This window comes from Cladophialophora carrionii (genome assembly GCF_000365165.1).
Source record: "Cladophialophora carrionii CBS 160.54 unplaced genomic scaffold supercont1.1, whole genome shotgun sequence".
Classification (NCBI taxonomy): domain Eukaryota; kingdom Fungi; phylum Ascomycota; class Eurotiomycetes; order Chaetothyriales; family Herpotrichiellaceae; genus Cladophialophora; species Cladophialophora carrionii.
The window spans coordinates 2,308,644-2,329,441 of NW_008481816.1; the positions used below are offsets into that span (position 1 = coordinate 2,308,644).

General features: G+C 54.4%; 8 protein-coding genes across 8 annotated transcripts; 7 read left to right on the forward strand and 1 right to left on the reverse strand.

Moving 5' to 3' along the window:
* Positions 1–856: 856 nt before the first annotated feature.
* On the forward strand, positions 857–2,378 carry G647_00810 (uncharacterized protein; the record flags this gene model as incomplete). Its single annotated transcript, XM_008724213.1, has 3 exons — positions 857–872; positions 977–1,428; positions 1,497–2,378. The coding sequence occupies 3 exons, from the start codon at positions 857–859 to the stop codon at positions 2,376–2,378; spliced, it is 1,350 nt and encodes a 449-aa protein (XP_008722435.1).
* Positions 2,379–2,957: 579 nt separating this feature from the next.
* G647_00811 (tRNA uridine 5-carboxymethylaminomethyl modification enzyme GidA) lies at positions 2,958–5,081 on the forward strand (the record flags this gene model as incomplete). The annotated part of the gene is made up of 2 exons (XM_008724214.1): positions 2,958–3,070; positions 3,122–5,081. The coding sequence occupies 2 exons, from the start codon at positions 2,958–2,960 to the stop codon at positions 5,079–5,081; spliced, it is 2,073 nt and encodes a 690-aa protein (XP_008722436.1).
* Positions 5,082–6,081: 1,000 nt separating this feature from the next.
* On the forward strand, positions 6,082–6,891 carry G647_00812 (CDP-diacylglycerol-glycerol-3-phosphate 3-phosphatidyltransferase; the record flags this gene model as incomplete). Its single annotated transcript, XM_008724215.1, has 2 exons — positions 6,082–6,119; positions 6,186–6,891. 2 exons carry the CDS (start codon positions 6,082–6,084, stop codon positions 6,889–6,891), a joined length of 744 nt encoding a protein of 247 aa, XP_008722437.1.
* A 1,241-nt stretch (positions 6,892–8,132) lies between these two features.
* On the forward strand, positions 8,133–10,446 carry G647_00813 (uncharacterized protein; the record flags this gene model as incomplete). The annotated part of the gene is made up of 3 exons (XM_008724216.1): positions 8,133–8,252; positions 8,303–9,305; positions 9,353–10,446. 3 exons carry the CDS (start codon positions 8,133–8,135, stop codon positions 10,444–10,446), a joined length of 2,217 nt encoding a protein of 738 aa, XP_008722438.1.
* Positions 10,447–11,810: 1,364 nt separating this feature from the next.
* On the forward strand, positions 11,811–13,082 carry G647_00814 (uncharacterized protein; the record flags this gene model as incomplete). The annotated part of the gene is made up of 1 exon (XM_008724217.1): positions 11,811–13,082. The coding sequence occupies one exon, from the start codon at positions 11,811–11,813 to the stop codon at positions 13,080–13,082; it is 1,272 nt and encodes a 423-aa protein (XP_008722439.1).
* Positions 13,083–13,594: 512 nt separating this feature from the next.
* Positions 13,595–15,496, reverse strand: G647_00815 (uncharacterized protein; the record flags this gene model as incomplete). Its single annotated transcript, XM_008724218.1, has 4 exons — positions 13,595–13,942; positions 14,000–14,406; positions 14,550–15,029; positions 15,082–15,496. 4 exons carry the CDS (start codon positions 15,494–15,496, stop codon positions 13,595–13,597), a joined length of 1,650 nt encoding a protein of 549 aa, XP_008722440.1.
* A 1,743-nt stretch (positions 15,497–17,239) lies between these two features.
* On the forward strand, positions 17,240–17,890 carry G647_00816 (uncharacterized protein; the record flags this gene model as incomplete). The annotated part of the gene is made up of 1 exon (XM_008724219.1): positions 17,240–17,890. The coding sequence occupies one exon, from the start codon at positions 17,240–17,242 to the stop codon at positions 17,888–17,890; it is 651 nt and encodes a 216-aa protein (XP_008722441.1).
* Positions 17,891–18,457: 567 nt separating this feature from the next.
* Positions 18,458–20,734, forward strand: G647_00817 (tryptophan synthase, beta subunit; the record flags this gene model as incomplete). The annotated part of the gene is made up of 2 exons (XM_008724220.1): positions 18,458–18,596; positions 18,654–20,734. 2 exons carry the CDS (start codon positions 18,458–18,460, stop codon positions 20,732–20,734), a joined length of 2,220 nt encoding a protein of 739 aa, XP_008722442.1.
* Between the last annotated feature and the right edge of the window lie 64 nt (positions 20,735–20,798).

The window sequence follows — 20,798 nt, forward strand, 5'->3', positions numbered from 1 at the left end:
TGTGTATTCTGCCTCCTTCTAGTCATCCTCGAGACACCAATGCGGGTAGCTACTAGACGTGACGTACAGTCATACATTGATGCATCGATACGTTGACATATTGAATCAAGGAGTAGCAAGGCTGCGGGTCTTTATGCATGACATCTTTCCTGGCAGGCGTTCGTCTACCTGTTGATTGATCCAGCCTATCAGAAAAAGGAGGAGGGAGGGAGAACAAGGAACGAAGAGGGCGAACGAACAAACAAACCAAATGGCCAGGGTGGGTTGGATGGGCTGGGTGATATATCAGCCATGCATGGCCCACGGTACCGCTGTATGCAAAATGACCTCCAGTTCTACAAGGGAAGGACGGGCATCTTTCAGTCTCGACAGGTGCATTTAAACTCTGAATTACGTCCACTAACCATTGTTTCCGGCAACATAGCTATGGATTCGTGGTCATGGTGTCTCCTTTTGGGCCCTCAGGCTCGATGACCAACTCAAAATACCGGCGTTGAAGAGCATTGCCACGCCTCGACATGGCATGGAATCTCTCCGGCAATGGTCTCAACTGTGACACGCTGGGAAGGTTGAGAGACCTGTGAACCATGGCTCCTTGCTTTCGTTCACTATGGGTGAGGGTCGGCCAATAAGTTCACTGCCTGTTATGAGTGAACTGGCTGGAGTTTCCGTCAATGGCTTCCCTGGAATATGTATACAGTACCATATCTACCGCCCGGAACCTTCGACTTTATCCAGCACCGTCCCATCTACCTCCACACTCGCTTGCGACGGCAAGGCTAAGATTCAGCTTGATATCTGAGATACTTCCACACTTTTCTGTTTCGTGTTCAGCAAACAACCTGAATTGTGCAGAATGGCAGGCTCTTCAGGTAATGTTGCAGTGGACGCCATCAGGCCCTGGGTGTCCTGATCAATGAACACGTAAGTGCTGGAATACCCCCGTGTCTGTTGGATGGATGGCTCACTGTCCCAGCCCGCGTTATTCTCAGGCTTATCGTCCGATCCCACGAAACAACTTCTGGGTCTTCCGGCGGAACTTCGACTGGGGATTATCGGGCTTTTCTGGTCAAGCACAGCAATGTCGAATTGAAATGCTACTACCAACCAGATGAAATGCTTGGGACGGACTCCCTTGCTGTCTACCAAGGCGTCCCTGCCTTGTTCCGAAGGTGCAAGAGGGTCGAGGACGAGGGCACAGATGTGCTATATGGCGACAACACTTTCGAGTGTTATCACGTTCGCGTTTTCCAGAACCACTTCATCCACGGCAGATGTTGCGAGTCTGACAACAGATTCCGGGGGATCGGAAGGAAGAACGCGGCCAAGATCAAGAAGGCCTGTTTCGGACTGCCCCTGGTCATTACCCGATATCTGCAGGATTCGTTTGCTGGAAATGCGTTCCTCGACTTGATCTGCGCCGACTTGGTTGGCTTTCAGAGACTTACTGTGGCGCAAATTTCGGTGTTACAGGAGCCCAAGCTCAACGTCGTCAGATGGTCCGCATTCGTGCACTCCTCACCACCGTCTCAAGAATCGGGAAGTATCACCCTACCCTACGGAAAGCGATCTGGCGCCGCTGGAGTGGAAGTCGGTCTCAGGCTCTCGTTATAGCTGGCGATACCTATGTCGATCTCGTCGCCCTCGGGTTCGAAGCCAGATTTGAAGGGAGTGTTATCAGGAAGAATGCGTGGGGTGAGGACGTTGAGTCGTTTGACTTACTGCTAAGAACATCAATGATCCGTTCAACCTCTTGGCTCGACAACTCTGTCTGGAATGATGTTCATAACTTTGAGATCGACAAGAGTCTAATCACCGCAAAAGTCGATGAGTCAGAGATGAGTCATTGGCCTGGTGCCGTCGAGTACGAGCCGCTTCTGGAATTGAGCCCTTCAGACCAAGCCGCCATGGTGGGCATCATCCATGGCAGAATCATTCATTGCCTATTCATCAGGGGAGGATTTATCGACGGGAAATTCGTTAAAGGATATTGGTTTGGCCAACCTCCAGCTTCATCGAGGTTCTTCCAGGGGAATTTCATCCCTACACGCATGGTCGATGGCGCGCTATGTGAGTCTCAATTCGTGGAAGGCCAATGGGTAAACGACGAGGAGTTCGTTGAAGGCAAGTGGCTGGACGGGAGGCTCATCAAGGGTGTCTGGGTTACATGGCATGCCGAGGGCGACGGAAAGTTCTTCGAAGGTAAATGGCGAGATGGCCTCTTTACCAAAGGAAGGTGGGTTGGAGAGGGCTTTATCGAGGGCATGTGGGCTGGCTCGGTCTTCTATGAAGGAAAGTGGACGTCGCAAGGGGCGTTTCTGCGTGGTAGCTGGGTGAAAAAGCCAGATATCCCTGGTTTGGTTGGAGCCGGACTGTAGGAACTGTATGATGGTAGAGTGTCTACCATACGCAGATGTACGAGTTCGTGACGGCTTCGTGGAGCAGAGTCAAAGATATCTGTCGTCCGCGTAAATGAATGGAGAAGATTGACCTACTCCATGACAGCACGGATAGGCACAGACCGAGCATAATGTCAAAACCTTCACTTGCAAGCCAAACATCCGTCCTAAAGAAGACGTAAAATTCGAAGCTTGAGCCAACATCCTCACTTGTTTTTTAGATGAGGCGTAAGATGCTCGCTTGGTGGATCCGGGGCAGAGACGAACGTTGTGGTAGCTGGACGAGGAGCAGAGACGAACGGGTGAAGGGGCTCTCAGGTGCAGCCTATTGTCGACAGGCACTGCCGAGAGAGACTTCATGACTCGGGATGAAATACTCGAGGATGTCTAGGGCCAGATTGCTCCTGTTGTGTTCTGCCAGACTCTCATCAAATTGTCACTGACTGATTCTCGCTTCTTCAGCCGGCGCTCACCGAAGTTTAACCGTACCTGCGAAATATTGTCGCCCTTCAATCTGCGACGCATTACTCTGCATCGTGAATCTGTTCTCAAGTCACCATGAAGCTGGTTCTCCGGCCGTCTGGCCCTCTAACATGGGGCCATACTCCGCGAACAAGGTCACGCATCTTGCGGCAGCGTCGTTCCTTCGCAGCTGTGGCGGGCGACATCAGGTACCTGCGAGCACTTACGGACTTGCATCCCGAATACTGACCTCTCGACAGACCATACGATGTTATTGTCATCGGCGGCGGACATGCAGGCACTGAAGCCAGTGCCGCCGCAGCACGATCTGGGGCTCGCACCGCCCTTGTCACTCCCTCGCTCTCCAACTTAGGCGTCTGTTCCTGCAACCCCAGTTTTGGCGGCATTGGCAAAGGCACCATGGTCCGGGAGATCGACGCGCTGGACGGGGTCGCAGGGCGCATTATCGACAGAGCGGGGATACAGTTTCGCATGTTGAACGTCAAGAAAGGACCCGCGGTATGGGGGCCTAGAGCGCAGATTGACCGAGACCTCTACAAGAAATATATGCGGGAAGAGATGCTATCGACACCAAACTTGAGCGTGGTGGAAGGCAAAGTGGCCGACATTATTGTATCGCGGGATCAGATCGACTCAAACGATACGATCACACAGGGGCGAATTACTGGTATTCGCCTTGAGGATGGCCGGATTATTCCTGCATCGCATGTGGTCATCACAACAGGAACATTTCTTGGTGGCGAAATACATATTGGACTCGAAGCGTATCCCTCTGGAAGGATGGGCGAAGCCGCTACCTTTGGGCTGAGCAAGTCCTTACGGAGTGCAGGCTTCACGTTGGGCAGGCTCAAGACTGGAACTCCGCCACGGCTGGATCGAGACAGCATTGATTTCCGTGCTCTCCAAGTCCAGCCAGGTGATTCGCCACCCACGCCGTTCTCATACCTCAATGACACCGTGGAGGTCGGAGACAAAGGGCAGCTGAACTGCTGGACTACTTACACGAACGAAGCCTCACACCAAATTATTCGAGACAACCTTGATAAATCAATACACATCCGAGAGACTGTCCGAGGGCCACGCTACTGTCCCTCCCTCGAGTCCAAAATCATCAAGTTCCGGCACAAGGAGAGGCACATGATCTGGCTGGAGCCCGAAGGTCTGGAGCCTAATAAGATCATCTATCCCAATGGCATCAGCATGACTGTACCAGCAGATGCACAATACGCAATGCTGAAGACCGTCAAAGGTCTGGAGAACGTCAAGATGCTTCAGCCAGGCTACGGCGTAGAATACGACTACATCGACCCTCGCAACCTGTTTCCTACCCTCGAAACCAAGCTCATCAAAGGGCTGTTCATGGCGGGCCAGATCAACGGCACCACCGGCTACGAAGAAGCCGCAGCACAAGGGATTATTGCTGGTATCAATGCAGGTCTATCCGCACAGGGCAAAGAGCCGTTCACGCTTTCTCGTGCAGAAGCATTCATCGGCATTCTCATTGACGACCTCATCACGAAGGGCGTAAGTGAGCCCTACAGGATGTTTACGGCTCGGAGCGAATACCGCATGAGCTGTCGCGCCGACAACGCAGACCTACGTTTGACCGAAAAAGGCCGCGAGGCTGGCGTGGTGAGCGATAAGCGGTGGGCTCACTTCTGCGAGACTCGAGGCCAGATGGCCGAACTTCAACGCAAGCTCGAAGAAGTGCGCTATCCGAGCACCGAATGGGTTAAGATGGGCTTTCCGTCACGTATCGACTCGAACCGGCGTAGTGCATTTGATATGCTCAGAGTATCTGGCGTCGATATAAGCAGCCTTGCTGAAAAGGTTCAAACATTGCCGGACATCGACAACTACGAGCCCAAGATCAAAAACAGAGTATCGATCGAGAGTATTTATGCGCCTTACATCTCCTTGCAACAGAAGGCGGCAGAGGCATTCGCGAGGGACGAATCACTGGCTCTACCTGCAGACCTGGATTATGACTCAGTGTTCGGGCTGAGCATTGGCGAAAGGGAAGTCTTGAAGCTGGTCAGGCCCGCAAGCGTAGGCATGGCGAGACGCGTGGAAGGCGTGACGCCGCATGGAGCCTTGAGGCTGTTGAGATTCGCAAAGAAGAATAGTCGCAAACTGTCAGCGGAAGAGATGGTGCTCGAAGACAACGCCGTCCTGGGTCAAGTCGATGCTTCGGCATGACATACACCTCGCACTCTACAAACAGGGATGGGGTGATTGTCGGATTTACAATGGTTGCATGGCGGTGTGGTCTCCCATGTGCAGTGATTGTATCGCTCTGTACAATATCTATCTGTATCACAATCACTTCCGCCCCAAGAGTGCCGTAACACGCCGAGTACGCCTTTGGACAGTCATGTCAGTCGTGCTAAAATTGCCTGTGCCTGCTCTCCATGTCGCGGACCAGCTGCTGGGCGGTCGCTGCTTAGTCATCCGTCGGTTGTGAGAACTTGGACTTGGACCTCACGCGTCGAGGTCTGCTGTCATTCCCTCTGCCAGCCAACGCCATTCCTTTGGTCGTCATCTATCCAACCTGCAAAGAGCCTCCGAGTCGCACGCATCGGAGGTGGGTTACTGTCAAAAATAGCTTAGAACGCCTAACTTTGTTCCACGGACACTTCTGGTCGCGTCACACGGGAACGGGTTTGTTTTTTTGAACTGCATGACTTTATTGGCGAGGCACAATGTCGGTATCGACACCGGCATCATGACATTATCAGCCCGTCCAGCAGGGATGGGGACAAAAGTTCGACCAAGGTCCGGCCTTGCCATACTCACTCAGCGAGGCTACAGTCAGGGTTTGGGATGTTTATCAACATCTTGCGGAGCCGGTCGGTCGCTGTCAACTCGGCTTCCACATTCGAAACAGCAAGCCTTTAGCCAAACAAGGATCTGGTCGCACACCAGGCCATTACAAAGTACGCTGGGCTCACACACACGATGTACTCTGAACGCCCTGTGTCTACAGGCGCGGAGATTTTCAAGGACAGTACACCGGCTGCAAGGAAAGGATGAGGTTTCGAAGGATGAAGCAGGAAGGGAGACAAGCAGGTATGAGCAATGTTCTTCAGGCCAGCCCTGAAAAAGATTTATCTCCACTGGCTTCGATCCGTAGCACCCACGGCGTTGTTGTGTCTGGCTTACGGTGCAATACTTTGGCGCTTGGTCAAAGTACCAGCCGATGCACAACCTGAGGGTGACGGCATCGAAGCGAAGACGGTGCTGGATATTGTACCTGTCGTCCAGTATACTTCAACGACGAGTGTTCACTGACGTCCTGACCAGCTCTTCGACGCCATCCGCCCCACGGACCCTGCTTCCCAAACGCCTGCTCCCGCAAGTCCACGAAAACATCTATACTCTTCCCAACGCTTTAACCTTCACTCGCCTCGTCGCGGCCCCTTTGGTCGGCTATTTCGTCCTCACTCACAATCCAGTCCCGGCCGTCTGCCTTTTCGCTTACGCGGGAATTACGGACCTCATCGACGGCTACCTCGCACGACGCTTCCACCAACAGACCGTCGTAGGGACAGTCATTGACCCCATGGCTGACAAAATCCTGATGACCACGTGCGTCGTCACCCTCACGCTCAATGGGACCCTTCCGATCTGGCTCGCGGTGATAGTTTTGGGCAGGGACGTTGCATTGGCGATATCTGCGATTTACTTCCGATGGATTAGCTTGCCGCCACCGAAGACGATGGCAAGGTATTGGGACTTTAGTTTGCCGAGCGCGGAGGTTCATCCCACTGAAATCTCGAAGATCAACACGTTTCTACAGTTGTTGCTTGTCGGAAATGCAATGTTGTTGCCCGTGTTGCCTGTGGGGTTGGTCGACGCATGGAATCTCTGGGGCGTGATGGAGGGGTGGTACTATCTTGTGGGTGGGACGACCATCTGGAGCGGCCTGAGTTATATTGGAAACAAGGAGGCGGTGAAGATCTTGACGCAAGAACAAGCGGAGGAGAAGAAGGAGCAGCAAGGGCAATAAACAGTGGGAAGGAAACGGAAAATCAGGACGGGCGTCCGAAGCGCGATGCCCTTGGGCTTCAGAGATCTTGAGACTAGGCTGTATAAAAAGGATTGAGTTGGGTTATTTCGTTGCTTGGCAGGCTTTGAAGTCTTTCAAGTCTCCTAGAATTCTTCTGAGGTACATAGCTGGGTGGCGGCGTTCGTCGCAGATACGGCCATGGGCTCATCCGCTTCTACAGTTTCGTCTTTCAGCTGCACCCACGTCTGCGCCGCGAGCTTCCGGAGCATCTCTGCGAGACGCTCTGCTGACCCTGAGGCTTTCACCTTGATTTGACGCTGGTGAGCAGCATATCCGGCAGTCGTTGCGGTGACGCCCGTGAAGATCCGATACGACGAGTTGCAATTGCCCAGTCGCTGTTGAATATTCTACCGAACCGACAGATAGCTTCGGCCATGTTCCGGAAGGATGTAGATTGGTGGCAGCCGTGGACGTGTCGACTCTCAATAGACACGCATGACGCGAGCATTGCTGGTTATACCAAGTACTTAACTTAATGTGGAGAACGCCATCTTTCCCGGCTACGGCAAGACCTGCCTGAAGCTGAAAGGGCCGACGCGTAGCTGCCGCAAGTGTCGCGATAGGGGTGGACTCGGCTAACGGGGCCTTGATATTGCGGGCGGCGAATGGGCGGCCTTATGGGCCCAAACGGCCCCAGTCAGAGGCACGGCGCCCGGTGATAGGCGTCAGGATCGCCCGGGCTCTGGACCAATGATGCCACCAGAGCAAGCACCAACTCTAGCCCGTTAAGGTGTTTCAAATCAGCCTCAGCTAGCCTGCAACAAGTCCCGTCGGCGCCACTTACCCAGGGATTTGGGCAAGTGTACGGAGTACCCAGCACGGAGTAAAAGGGAGGAATGTGGGGTGGGCTCGAAGCCAGTTCTGTTTGCAAAACCACTGACGCTGCGGGAATTCAGCGTAGCAGTGATCTGAAGCCTCGCCTGTTTGCTACACACTACTATATCTGGGAAAACTTCGATCTGTGCATGCAATAGCAATCCCCATTCCCCCGTCAAGACGATCGTGCCAATCGACTACGGGCAAGACTGATGTCGCTGTCCCCGCCCCGCCCTATGAGGGATGCAGCCTCACCTGCAGGCCACAGACAACACCGGGCGCCAGCGCTGTCTCTCTCGATTTCCCCATCTCAATCACCTTCGAGATCCCCGCTAGAACCGCAATCTGAAGACAAATGCACGCAGATGTCGACCCCTGAGCCCGTGGAGGGTTCTTCGTCTTCGTCGTCCTCAGCTGCCATACTACACATCACCAAGAAGTTCAGAAGTCTGGGTCGACTGCCGGCCAGCTGGATTAAAGCCGGGGTGGGTGCTCCCCACAGACGATACGAAACATTTGCTGACCAGGAGACCAGATCGACCAGTCCACGCCGGAGGAATCCTACCTTTGCGACACGTGCCTGCGCATCGATCTCAGACTTGAGTCTTTCTTGGTTCAACCAGACGAGAAGGACCACGAGTTCGAACGATCCCATAAATTCCGGTACTTGGGAAGACTCTCACAGATCCGAACGAGGACTCACTGTCCGTTCTGTCGATTAGTCCTTGAAATCGCAGACCGCCCCTCAGACCAACGCAACCCCAGTCTGCATGCCGACGATGACCCGCTCTGCTATGCACGATGGGTAGTGGATGGACAGGAAGACCTCGGGCCCGATCCTGACCGGCCGGGCGAACATATATTCAAGCCAAAGACAAGACGGCTTCTGATATACAGCGACCCCCAGGCATTCAAAGATGGATATATCGTCCTTTTGGCAGACGATGCTCCCACACGCGAGTTCCTGGGACGCAGAATCACATCCCCCGACCTGCTGGATCCCCACCAGCTGCGGCAATGGCTACACGACTGCGAGACAACACATGGGATGGAGTGTGAAGAGTCGTTGGTACATCCGGAGTTGCTGGGAGAACCGAAGGACGTCTTCCGCGCCATTGACGTCGACAACATGTGCATTGTCGAAACGCCGATAACAGCAAGATATGTTGCGCTGAGTTATCTATGGGGAAAGAATTTCAACCAGCTCTTCACCACATCCAAGAATCTCCCGAAACTGTCACAACCGGGTGCCCTCGAGAAGGAAAAGATCCCGCGAACGATCAAGGACACCATCAAGCTGACGAAAATGCTGGGCGAGAAATACCTGTGGACGGATAGTTTGGCCCTATTGCATGACGATGGCTTTCAGTATCATGACGACTGGGTCTATGCCAGAGCTGCTCTCACCGTGGTGGCTGGCTCGGGAAAGGATGCCAACGCAGGTCTGCCTGGCGTAAGGAAAGAGTCTCGTACTTTCCATCAAGAAATCGAGCAGGTGAAGCCTGGCCTGCGACTGATGGTGTCGCATCTTGCTGAAGGTATGTTGTTCTCTGATTAACTCCGTCACCGTCGCTAACGCCCCCAGATTACATCTCTACATCACAGTGGGATTCGCGGGCATGGACCTTTCAGGAACGCATGCTCTCCCGGCGAGTCCTCCTTTTTGTGAATGGACGGATATACTACCAATGTCGACGGACGACGTACTGCGAGGACATTGAAATCCCGCCCGTCAACGGCTGGTCGCTGGATTCGATTGACATGCCGACCCGGATCTTTCGTGAGAAACCTTTTGTGCAGTTCACTTCGGCCGTGGAACTATACACACGACGCGAACTGACGAATGCCAATGACATCCTGAATGCTTTTGAAGGTATGCAGCTGGTGTTGGAAAAGCGGATAGGCGATCGCGTCTACTACGGCGCCTTGGAGACGATGATGGACCCGTCAATACTCTGGGAGTCGACCAAGAGGCTACATCGTCGGCCAGGATTCCCCAGCTGGTCATGGTCCGGCTGGATCGGAGAAATCCAATGGAAGTACACCGAAGTGGCTCGTTCGTGGATCGAATGGCACGCGGACATAGCAAGCGACATCCATCGATTTCCCGAACAAGCCTACGAACGGATCCCACCGCCCATACCGCGACCTGAAACCCTCAAACCGATGTCCAACCACAGACTCGGCACCTCGCTTCCGTTATTACACTTCCGGACAGTGGTCGTGCAATTAAGACTCATCGCTCCTTCACTGATCCACAAATCCGTCATCTCGCCCTTGAGGAAGAGACTCACAGGGCCGAGCGCCTTGTCGACGGTCCGCCCGGCGCCGGCTGACCCAGGCCTGATCCGCGCGGGTATCGCAGACCGCAACGACCTCTGGTGCGGCACCATCGACCTGGACGAAGCGTGGATGCCCCGCGTGGGCCAACCGCTGGAGTTCCTGGTCATGTCACGAGTCAGCCGATTCACAGATGATGAACTTGTAAATTGGGAAGGGACCCTCCCCGATGACGTTGAGGAAGTCGTGAGAAAGAGAGATTACGGCGTTTATAATGTCTTGCTGGTTTCTCAGAAAGATGGAGTTTACTACCGCGAAGGTTTGGGACGGATTTTGACAGACAGTCTGGATAGAGCGCCGGACCCGGGACCTGTATGGAGGGATATAATAATGGGCTGAGGAATAGGTTATGAGGGATCAGAGATCAGAGATCACATTCCAGGTCCTCGGACACGATCATGGACTAAATCACATATCACAGTTTACAACGAGGCACATCTCGCGGCGTCAGAGCATCAGCGCCTACGGGCTGAGATAATGTTGGAGTTAGCAACCTATCCGCAACAATAGATGTATCTCTGACACATTGCCCACGAGGGCATGGAGGCGGATTTCACGACCTGTACGCGCGTATCGCGCGTCAACGGACGTGATTGCGAATGTTAGAGCGCTGGTTCTTGTTGTTGTTGTGGTCATCTTTTCGTCGTAGTAGCGTCATGGACCGTGTAACTCCCTGAAGAGCAGTGGCTTTAGGCTCCGCGTCGAGGAGTGCCCTTTTGCTTCGAGGTCGCCGTTGGGATGGCGGGCCGAAGAGCTCGTCGACAAGCGGGCCCGTCACCGTCACCGTCACACTGCGTGGGCGAAGGTTGACTTCCACGCTTCCATTCCTGCCTCAGGTATCTAGCTAAGGGCGTTTATCGACGAGAGCCACTCGCTCGCCCAGTTCGCGCAGACAGCCGTCAGAACTGCTGTTACGCTGCCAAATCCCGACCTCGACGACGACGACGACGACGTCGACGGTCCTGCCGTTGACGGCTTGATCAGGGAGACCGCGAAGCTTTCTGTCGCCAGAGGCTCCCCCGCTTATCCACGTCGTTTGGGTGGTGGTGAATCATCCTCCTTGGTAGAGAACATGGCGTCGCACCGGCGGCAAAAGCCCGTCAAATCATGGTGGGATATTGCTTGTCGCTATGGCTTAAGACCAGACACCCTTGGTCAAGTAGTTTCGCGTCACGCCGGCGTAGGGACGACAGAGCGCAAGTCCATGGGGATACCTCGTGAGCAGCCGCTGACATGTCTCGGAGCAGATGAAAATTCCGGGGGAGTATTTCAACAGACAACTGCAGACGACCTAGTGCTCCACCATAGTGGGGTATCTTGTCCGGATGAATATCTTTCCGAAGGCCGAAGCCGCAGAATGCTGCTCGTACTCGTATTTCATGCTTCTTGGTTGGTAGCAAATGCAACCTTGAGACTCCAAGACATTCGTCACGCTCTTCGCTTGAAGCTATCTTGGACGATCGTCATGCGACGTTCTTGCTCCTCTTCCCATCACTGCCCGTGACATAGTCTGCAAGAGCGCGACGAACGGAACATGAGGCCTTCGCGGCCTGCTACTTGAGAGAGTTCGCGTCGATACCTCCGTGGGCCTTGGAACGTATCCAGAAGACCGCGACTCCAGCTGGTTCGGCTCTGATGAGGGTTGAAAGACAACAGCAGCAAATGCAAAACCGAATTATTCACCTCCCTGAACGTCCAGAACCATGTCAAGCAATAACTTGACGCCCTTCAGTAATCCGAGCGGACCCCCGGTCACACACATCAACTGCGTGTATGCGATCTCCGGTACCTACGGTCTTCTACCGCGGATTCTCTACTATGTGACCCTTGTCTTTGCCATCTTCGGCCGTCGGTCAGAATGGCTCGTCATTGGCGCCCTGGTCAGCGCACTCACCTATGCAGGAACGGCATCAATCCACATCATGGCTCTCGTGACATCCAAAGTAGACGTCTTTGATCTCGACATTATGGCTGCTTGGGCGGTTCTCTCCACCGGCGCCCTGGCCTATATCGGGATCATCCATTGGAGTTCGACCTTGAGAGACTCGCGAGCGAGGGTTGTGATGATCTGCTGGGGTGTTTTGGTCGGGATCGGCCTGGTGTTTGGACGGGCCGAGTTGTTCGACACGAATTTGACGCCACCCGAACCGGCCTGCTACTCCTCGACGGGGATGTTGTTGGAGTCCCGGATGCAGCTGATCGACCCGGGCTTCAACTGCACGTACAAGTGCTTTGACGTGACGAAGCCGATGAGGGAAATGTCGGAGATTCTGGCCGTTCCCCAACGCGTGTTGGACGATTCACGATACAAGACGCTCACCTATGTTTTGGTGGGACCGATTCAGTTCGCCGCCTACGCAGCGATGAGCATCGACGCTCAGGGACACACGCCGTCGCAGGCCTGTGTGAAAATCGTCATGAGTTACATGATCCATCCGGGCCATCGGGAGCAGTTCGCAAAGACGGTCTACAAGGCGAGCATGGAGAAGTGGTACGGCGGGTATTTCGCCTTGTTAGGATACGTGCGGCGGTCGCGGTGGACGTACAAAAAGTGGTTGATCTGCTGCTTCCTCCTGCCCTGGTTGTTGATGGGATTGATCATTGATATCCTGTGCTTACCGTTGATGGTGATCAATATTGTCTTCAACGAGGTCACGCTGCTGGAGGGCGGGTACCCGACCAACGAGGCGAACATTGCCATCGGGCAGTGGGGTCCCATTGTGAATTCAATGTTGGTGCTCATCGCGGCCTTGATCAACAAGGGCATGGAAGTCTGGGAGAGGAGGAAGAAGGCCAAGAAGCTCGACAGTGTGATCGAGGAGATTGTGTTGGCAGATACGGATGTCGAGTCGGGTGTCTTGAAGAACGAGCAGGACAACGGGCAGGAGGTTGGCGTGGTCAAACCCCAATTGGCGCACATTCAGACTCTACAAGATATGGAGGATCTGATGAAACGATCGAAGTCCTGTATTTGATTACCCTTGTCGTTCACACCAGACTTCCAGCTCGGATTGTCTTTGTCGATTCCAGCTCGCGTTGTCTTCGTCGATAACCGAGTGCCAACCTTACAGCTGCCTTGACATGTAACTGGCGTATCGACACCTGGAGGTAGATCTAGGCTGGGCGAATGGAGCCACGACTGGAACCACGACATTGTGACTGGATTGGACTGGGCTCACTGGACAATGACGGCTCTGTCGGATTGTTTCGTGCCAGCCGGCCAGGAATTGGGGGAAGAAGTTGATACACCGACGGCTGTTCTTGACTAACTGTTCTCTCGTCTACATCAGATACAGTAGCTGTCAAATGCTGTCGTAGAAGAGGCGTAGAGGACGGCCAGATGCAAAGCAATAAGTGGCATATAACGTGCCCTGTGTCTCCCCCCCCTTTATCTCCGCCTTGCGACTGGTAAGTCACCACAGTTTCCACACGTCTAGCCCCCAACTGACTTGTCGCCATAGACTCGGCACGATGTTCATTTTGGACATCATTTTCCCTCGGCCTTCACGGCATCAACATGCTCAACCGTGGTTCCATGGGCCGCCGCGCCCTTCTCGACGTCTGCGCTTTGGGAGGTCCTGGGCACAGCGGCCTCGGTAGCAACCCGATGCACCTCGGCTCCATGATGACCATGCTCGTCGACAATGAGCTCGTGGGTACGGTGATCCACATGGAGATCTTCTGCATAGACCGCCACTTCATCTCCGAATAATTTTGCCATCTCTTCGAGTGGGATGTTCTTGGTCTCAGGAAGGTAGAAGTATGTAAAGAATGTCCCGAGGCCGGAGATGATGATGAAGACAAGGTAGAATTTCCAGCCGATATTGGCAAAAGCCTGTCAAGCGATCTGTTAGCGTTTGTTCCCATCCAAAAAAAGGGGGGGGGTTTCTACCGTGGCGGCAACTTGTAGGTATACCAAGTCTGTCAGTGCGATGACCGCGATACTCAGAGACAGGCCCTTCGCCCTGAGGTGATTGGGGAAAAGCTCGGAATAGAAGACCACGCCGGCGACGTCGACACCGATGCTGTACACCAGCAGGAAAAGGTACGCAGCCGCCACACCCATGCGGAGGCCAGCCTTGTTGGTGCCTTCTTCCGCAAAGGAGCTGACCATCGCCGCTTCGAGGATGAGGCTGACGCAACAGCCTCCGACACCGAGGACAAGGAGAGGTTTGCGGCCGGTCCAATCCATGATGAGAGCTCCGATGAGGTTGCCGATAATGCCGACAGTGATCCAGCCACATTGGAAGATCAGCTGATACAAGGTGTTGTAACCCAGAGCCGCGTATATGGTCGGACCTGAAGGATGTTAGTGGTGGACTGTCATTTGTGAAGGAGATCGGGAATGCGGTTGGACACCCATGGTCGGCTGGGCCACGCCGTACTCTGACATGAACCAGGTACCGGGGCGCCATCGGAGTGTCGCTCGATAATGAACTTACCGTAATTGTTGAGGACCAGCACGCCCGTCGATTGGCCAATGAATGCAAAACCCATGGCCATAATGGTTCGCTTGCGATAGCTAGGCCGTCGGAACATCTCGATCCAGCCCGGCTCCATGGTCCTGTCCAGTTCGGCTTGTTTCGACATCTGATAGAATTCTCCACGGGCGAATTCCTGGTCGGGGTCATTCTTGGAAGCATGCAGCTTGAAGACAACCTCTTTTGCCTGCTCAACCTTGCCCTTCATGAGAAGGTACCGAGGTGACTCTGGAATGATAAAGCACACAAGCATCATCATGAAAGGCCAGATGAGTGCAATTCCCAAGGGCCCTCGCCACTGCGTCTGGGGATCCTCAATGTAGTAGAATGCGAGGCCCATATAGGAAGCGAGGCCATAGCCCAACGCGATGTTGACACCATTCATGCCGACCATCAAACCCCGGAGACCTGGAGGTGCCAGCTCCGCTGAATAAAAGGGTGCTGTCATTGTCAGGAACTGAAAATCTGGGAGGATCAACCATGATCGACATACTGACGGCAAGATATCCCCAACTTCCACCACCAGCGAAAAGTCGAGCAATGATGAACATTGTTGCGTTCCTCGCACCGCAGAGCATTGCACCACCGAGCAATGAGAGCAATCCGCACCAGTAGAAGGCGGCCTTGCGGCCCCATCGGTCCGCCACCCAGCCGGCGATGAAGACATTGATGGCAGCGCCGGCTTGAAACACTCCTGACATTGCTCCGATTTTTTGGTCAGCCCCTGGAGTCATCACGGGCGGATCCTGGGTGACATCGAGTAGGCCCATATAGGTCAGGAAAGATGGCTGTGCGAGCGTGACACCGATGATGGAAGCTGGATAGCCGAAAGCTATCTGGCCAAGAGAGACCAGGAAACAAATAAAAAAGTTCCATCCGCTCCAGTGTCTTTCAGTGCCGAAGGCCATGTTGGCTCGTGTTACTCAGTAGACAAGTCGGTCCAGGGACAGCGTGTTTGAGGCTCGAGATGGGTGAGCTCGAGATGAGAGAGCCTCCTCGAAGAGAAGAGGAGACAGGTAGCTAAGTACTATACGGAGTACCATGATTCAACATCTTCATTCCATCCAACTACTCCCTCGGCTATCGCTAGATCCAGGCAGCCTGCAGCCGACTGGATGCCGCGGTTGGCGGCCTTTCTTGTTTTTTTAGCATTCCATCAAGTAGCAGATTTCTGTCAGGGACTGATTAACGGCAGGCGGTTGGTTCGATCATTTCCGCCGCTGTCTTTAGTTGAACTTTCTCCACAGTCAGGGGAAAGATCCAGATCATCGGAAGCCGTCGAGTCCAGGCATCTTCAGTTGGTCTGAGTTGTTCTGATGCGGCGTCGGAGACTGATTCGATTGGCAGCTTCTCATAGACACGGAAGTAACGGTCCTGTCAGGCTATCCGTCGTAGAAACTTCTGTTGTCTCGCATTCAGTTGCCAGAAGTTCTAGATTTCGAGCTGCGGCGAGAAGCAGCCGTTAGGCGAATGCTAAGAAAGGCGGAGCGACCTAGGGGAAGCTTTTGACTTTGCGGGGAGATAGCTCGTATGCTAGTCCTGAGTCTGTCCACAGTCGTGGTTTCCGCGAGGGCAATCGCCGGTCACATTGCGCAGTCCTTCAGCCGGGAACAGGTGAGGTGAGGTGAGGTGAGGTGAGAAGGAGCAGTCTTACCAAACTGACACCCACAGAACAGAGCCGAGGACATCACATCCTGGGCCCTGAGGCGACTCGCTGAGCGTTCCAGAGAGGCGAGCCGCGATCGATTTGCGAGAATGAGTATTGTGTCGTGGCGCACGGAGAGAGCCCGGGGGTCTGGAAGCATGAGCTTGCAGATCTGCATCGACGACGAGTCAGTCTGCAATGACTCTCTGCAATTCTTCCACGCCAACGTACCGTAGATATCTGCACGCCCTCTCGGCAAATGGGCGTTAGCGAACTTGACAGACACGTGGCTTCATTGGTAGCTTTCGCCTATTGCCTCTCGTCCTGGTTAGCAGCACCCTCACCGAGCGTTGAGGCCGTCACTCGTCACAATGGTTGGTTCGGTCAACGGGAGATCAAGTCCACCAAGTCCCAAAAGTGTATTTCCCAGCGAGCAGGACGAGCACCAGATGACAGATGTGCTGCCTGAAAACCCCCGTGACTGGGCGGTGGTAGGAGACACCGCAAGGCTCGAGGGACAGCTCTCCCGGCAATCAAGAAATACTTCGCAAGTCCTGGGATCTCCGAGAACGAAGGGTATGTAGAATCTGTTATGAAGAGGTCAGCGCACGTCCTCATCGAACATACAACGACATGAAAGAAGAAAGGCAAAGGCAATGGTGTGGTGTCAGGATGAAAGCCGCAGGTCGAGCTAGATATTGCGCGGGATCATCACTCTAATATGAAGCGGACCGTGAGATGGGCATGTTGTCCATTAGTACGGAGTACGCATACCGAACACAATTGATAAGCTCCCTGGACCTGCGTGTTTCCGGTGTTCACGGTGTTTTCGATTACCGATGAATCAAAAGTACGGAGTACCCGTTCCTGATTCGGCTCTACGGCCACGTTTCCTTACAGTGGTACAGGAAGAGAGACGACGGGACACCTGTCCTCAGTCACCAGCACGCCGGAAACCTCTTAAGGCTCCCATCGTGCCTGTGGCCGTATTTCACTCATCAGCAAGATGGCGTCCGTCTCCACAACCGGTTCAGAAGCAGTTCATGCCCAACTCAAACACCTCTACCACACCTATCGCCACACCCAGCACATCCCTTCCAAAGCCAGCTTCTTCAGTCCAACATGCATGCAAGTATGCCGCACCATCCCCAGCTATGCCGCAGTTAAGCGAGACACTATCATCCAGTATCTCCTGGAGGCCGCTGGTTTTCAAGACGTCGAAAGTTATGAGCGTGCGCAATCATCCTCTGCCACAGCAGAGTCTAGGGGTGCCGAAGCCCCGGATGATGAGGAAAGGCGTTCGGCTCCCGTCAAGGTCAAGGCGCTCACAGGGAAGAGCTACTACAGCATTCGCCCATTGAACGCTACCGAAGAATCGGAGGTGCTTCCCGAAGATGTCGTCGCGCCACTGGGCATGACACCGTCGCAGCTCAACGAGCTGAGACAGACCGAGAAATGGGTCGGCATGAGAGTCGATCTCTGGGAGGACAACGACAACGGCGGCAGTGACAGCGCGGGCCGATTGATCAAGGTCAAGTACTGGTGGCGGCAAGAGCACGTGGATGGAGAACTGAAGTGGCTGCAGTGCCTGCACGATATCATGAGTATTGGTGAGAGAGACGGGAGTGAGGGTAAGGAAGGGGAAGTCTTAGAATGAGATGGATGCAGATATCACTTGCATGCTTGTGCTATGTGTTCCAGGGCCACTCCCGCTTTGCTTGAGCACGCCTACAATGCGTCAGGTCACTCGCTTCAGCATTTTCTGTTTTCTGGGAGCTTCCCGCTGAGTACAGCGTACGGGGCGGATGTTGGTTTATCACATTTGAGTGCAGTAGCCGCTGCCATGCGGGGAGAAAGTCGGCGAGGCTGAAAAAGTGGCGGGCCGACTTCGGTGGGGTGTCTGTTTAGCCCACCGTGATCCCTGGGCTTATGCAGGGACGAAGCTCCCTTAATTCTGGATTCGGCACAGAGGCTCATGCACCGTCGGTGCTTGATCGGGTGGCGGCAAAATTTCCATGCCGCGAAGGGGTGCGGCCGCTGTGTACTCCATTACTCGTACACAGTCGATTCTTACAAGCACAAATCTGATATCTCAATATCAGCACCATAGAATCCCCCAGCGTGCGTAAGAGGTGACTCACATCTGAGTACATAGTCTCCTCTCCTTCGCCCTCTTCGCTGCCTCTCCGCCCGCCACTCTCATCCCTCTCAAAGATCTCTCAACATGGCGGCTGCGATAAAACAATCGTTCGACAAATGCAAGCAGGAGGGCCGGACTGCCCTCGTAGGCTACTTCACGGCGGGGTACCCTACTGCTGCAGAAACACCTGATATCATGCTGGGGTTGCAGGCAGGCGGTGTTGGTGAGCACACCCTCTCTCCCAACGAGCAGCCCTGAATCAGTCCTGACTTTCTTTTAGATATCATCGAGCTGGGGCTACCCTTCACTGACCCCATCGCCGACGGGCCTACCATCCAGAAGTCGAATACCGTGGCACTCGCCAATGGCATCACTGTGTCCAAGTCCCTAGATTTCGTTCGCGATGCTCGAAAGCGGGGACTGAAAATTCCAGTCTTGTTCATGGGATATTATAACCCTTTGCTCCGCTACGGCGAAGACCGCATGCTCAAGGACTGCAAAGAGGCGGGCGTCAATGGGTTCATAATGGTTGATTTACCGCCCGAGGAGGCAGTCAGGTTCAGGAACAACTGCACAAAGCAGGGGCTGTCGTATGTGCCGTTGATTGCACCTGCCACGTCAGAGAAGAGGATGAAGCTGCTGTGCTCAATTGCCGACTCATTCATCTATGTGGTGTCGAGAATGGGCGTCACGGGCGCCACGGGCACCCTCAACACCAAGCTACCAGAGCTACTGGAGAGGGTTCACCAGTACTCGGGCGGGGTTGCTGCAGCTGTCGGCTTCGGCGTGAGCACCAGGGAACACTTCCTCAGCGTCTCGCAGATTGCCGAGGGTGTGGTGATCGGGAGCCAGATTGTCACAGTACTGGGCAACGCAAAGGAAGGCGAGCGAGCGAAGGCTGTGCAGGAGTACTGCTCGGAAATCACGGGCAGAAAAGTGGGCGAATTCAACAACACTAACGGTCTGACGAGAGAGGTCGGCATCGTCGAGACAATGAACTCGGCAAAGGAGCCCAATGCGTCGGTAAACGGCATCAATGGTCATCAAGTCCAAGTCGACAAGGTGATCACCGACGCCGACGTCCCCTCAGAGCCAGGCCTTGCAGATCAGCTCGATGCCCTCAACTCGGCCACCAATGGCACGACTCCCAAGCCAGAGGCTATTCCTGCTCAGTTTGGCCAATTTGGCGGCCAATATGTCCCTGAATCGTTGATGGACTGCTTAGCCGAGCTCGAAGAGGGCTTCAACTCGGCCAAGAATGATCCTGAATTCTGGAAAGAGTACCGCTCACACTACCCGTACATGGGCCGGCCTTCATCATTGCACTTGGCCGAACGACTGACCGAAAAGGTTGGTGGTGCTCAGATCTACCTGAAGCGAGAGGATCTGAACCACACCGGAAGTCACAAGATCAACAACGCTCTGGGCCAGATTTTGATCGCCAAGCGACTGGGCAAGACACGGATCATTGCCGAGACCGGTGCAGGCCAGCACGGTGTGGCGACGGCGACTGTTTGCGCCAAGTTCGGCATGGATTGCGTGGTGTACATGGGCGCTGAAGATGTGCGACGGCAAGCCTTGAACGTCTTCCGCATGAAGCTTCTGGGCGCAAAGGTCGTAGCAGTCGAAGCTGGATCGCGCACGCTCCGAGATGCTGTCAACGAAGCACTCCGAGCCTGGGTCGTGGATCTCGATACGACCCACTATATCATCGGTTCTGCCATCGGACCTCATCCTTTCCCTACCATTGTGCGCACCTTCCAGAGCGTTATTGGCCAGGAGACAAAGGAGGGGATGAAAGAACTCACAGGCAGATTGCCAGATGCCGTGATTGCCTGCGTCGGCGGTGGCAGTAACGCGGTGGGCATGTTCTTCCCATTCAGCTCGGATCCGTCTGTCAAGTTGATCGGGGTGGAAGCAGCGGGCGAAGGTGTGAACACAGGCAAACACTCTGCCACCCTTACGGGCGGATCGATAGGTGTGCTGCACGGCGTGAGAACCTATGTCCTGCAAAACGAGCACGGGCAGATCAGCGATACACACTCCATCTCCGCCGGTCTGGATTACCCCGGTGTAGGACCCGAGCTGTCGAATTGGAAGGACAGCTCAAGAGCCAGGTTCATCAGCGCCACGGATTCGGAAGCCATGATTGGATTCCGGACTCTCAGCGAAGCGGAGGGCATCATTCCCGCCCTCGAATCAAGTCATGCAATCTGGGGAGCCATGCAGGTTGCGAAGGAGATGCAGAAGGATCAGACCCTGGTGATTTGTTTGAGCGGACGTGGTGATAAGGATGTCCAGAGCGTTGCGGATGAGCTGCCCAGGTTAGGCCCTGGCATTGGCTGGGATTTGAGGTTCTAATTGCCGGTCGCCTACAGGGAGTGTGACCGCAGATGGCGCCCGGAGTAGGTAGGCAGAGATGGCA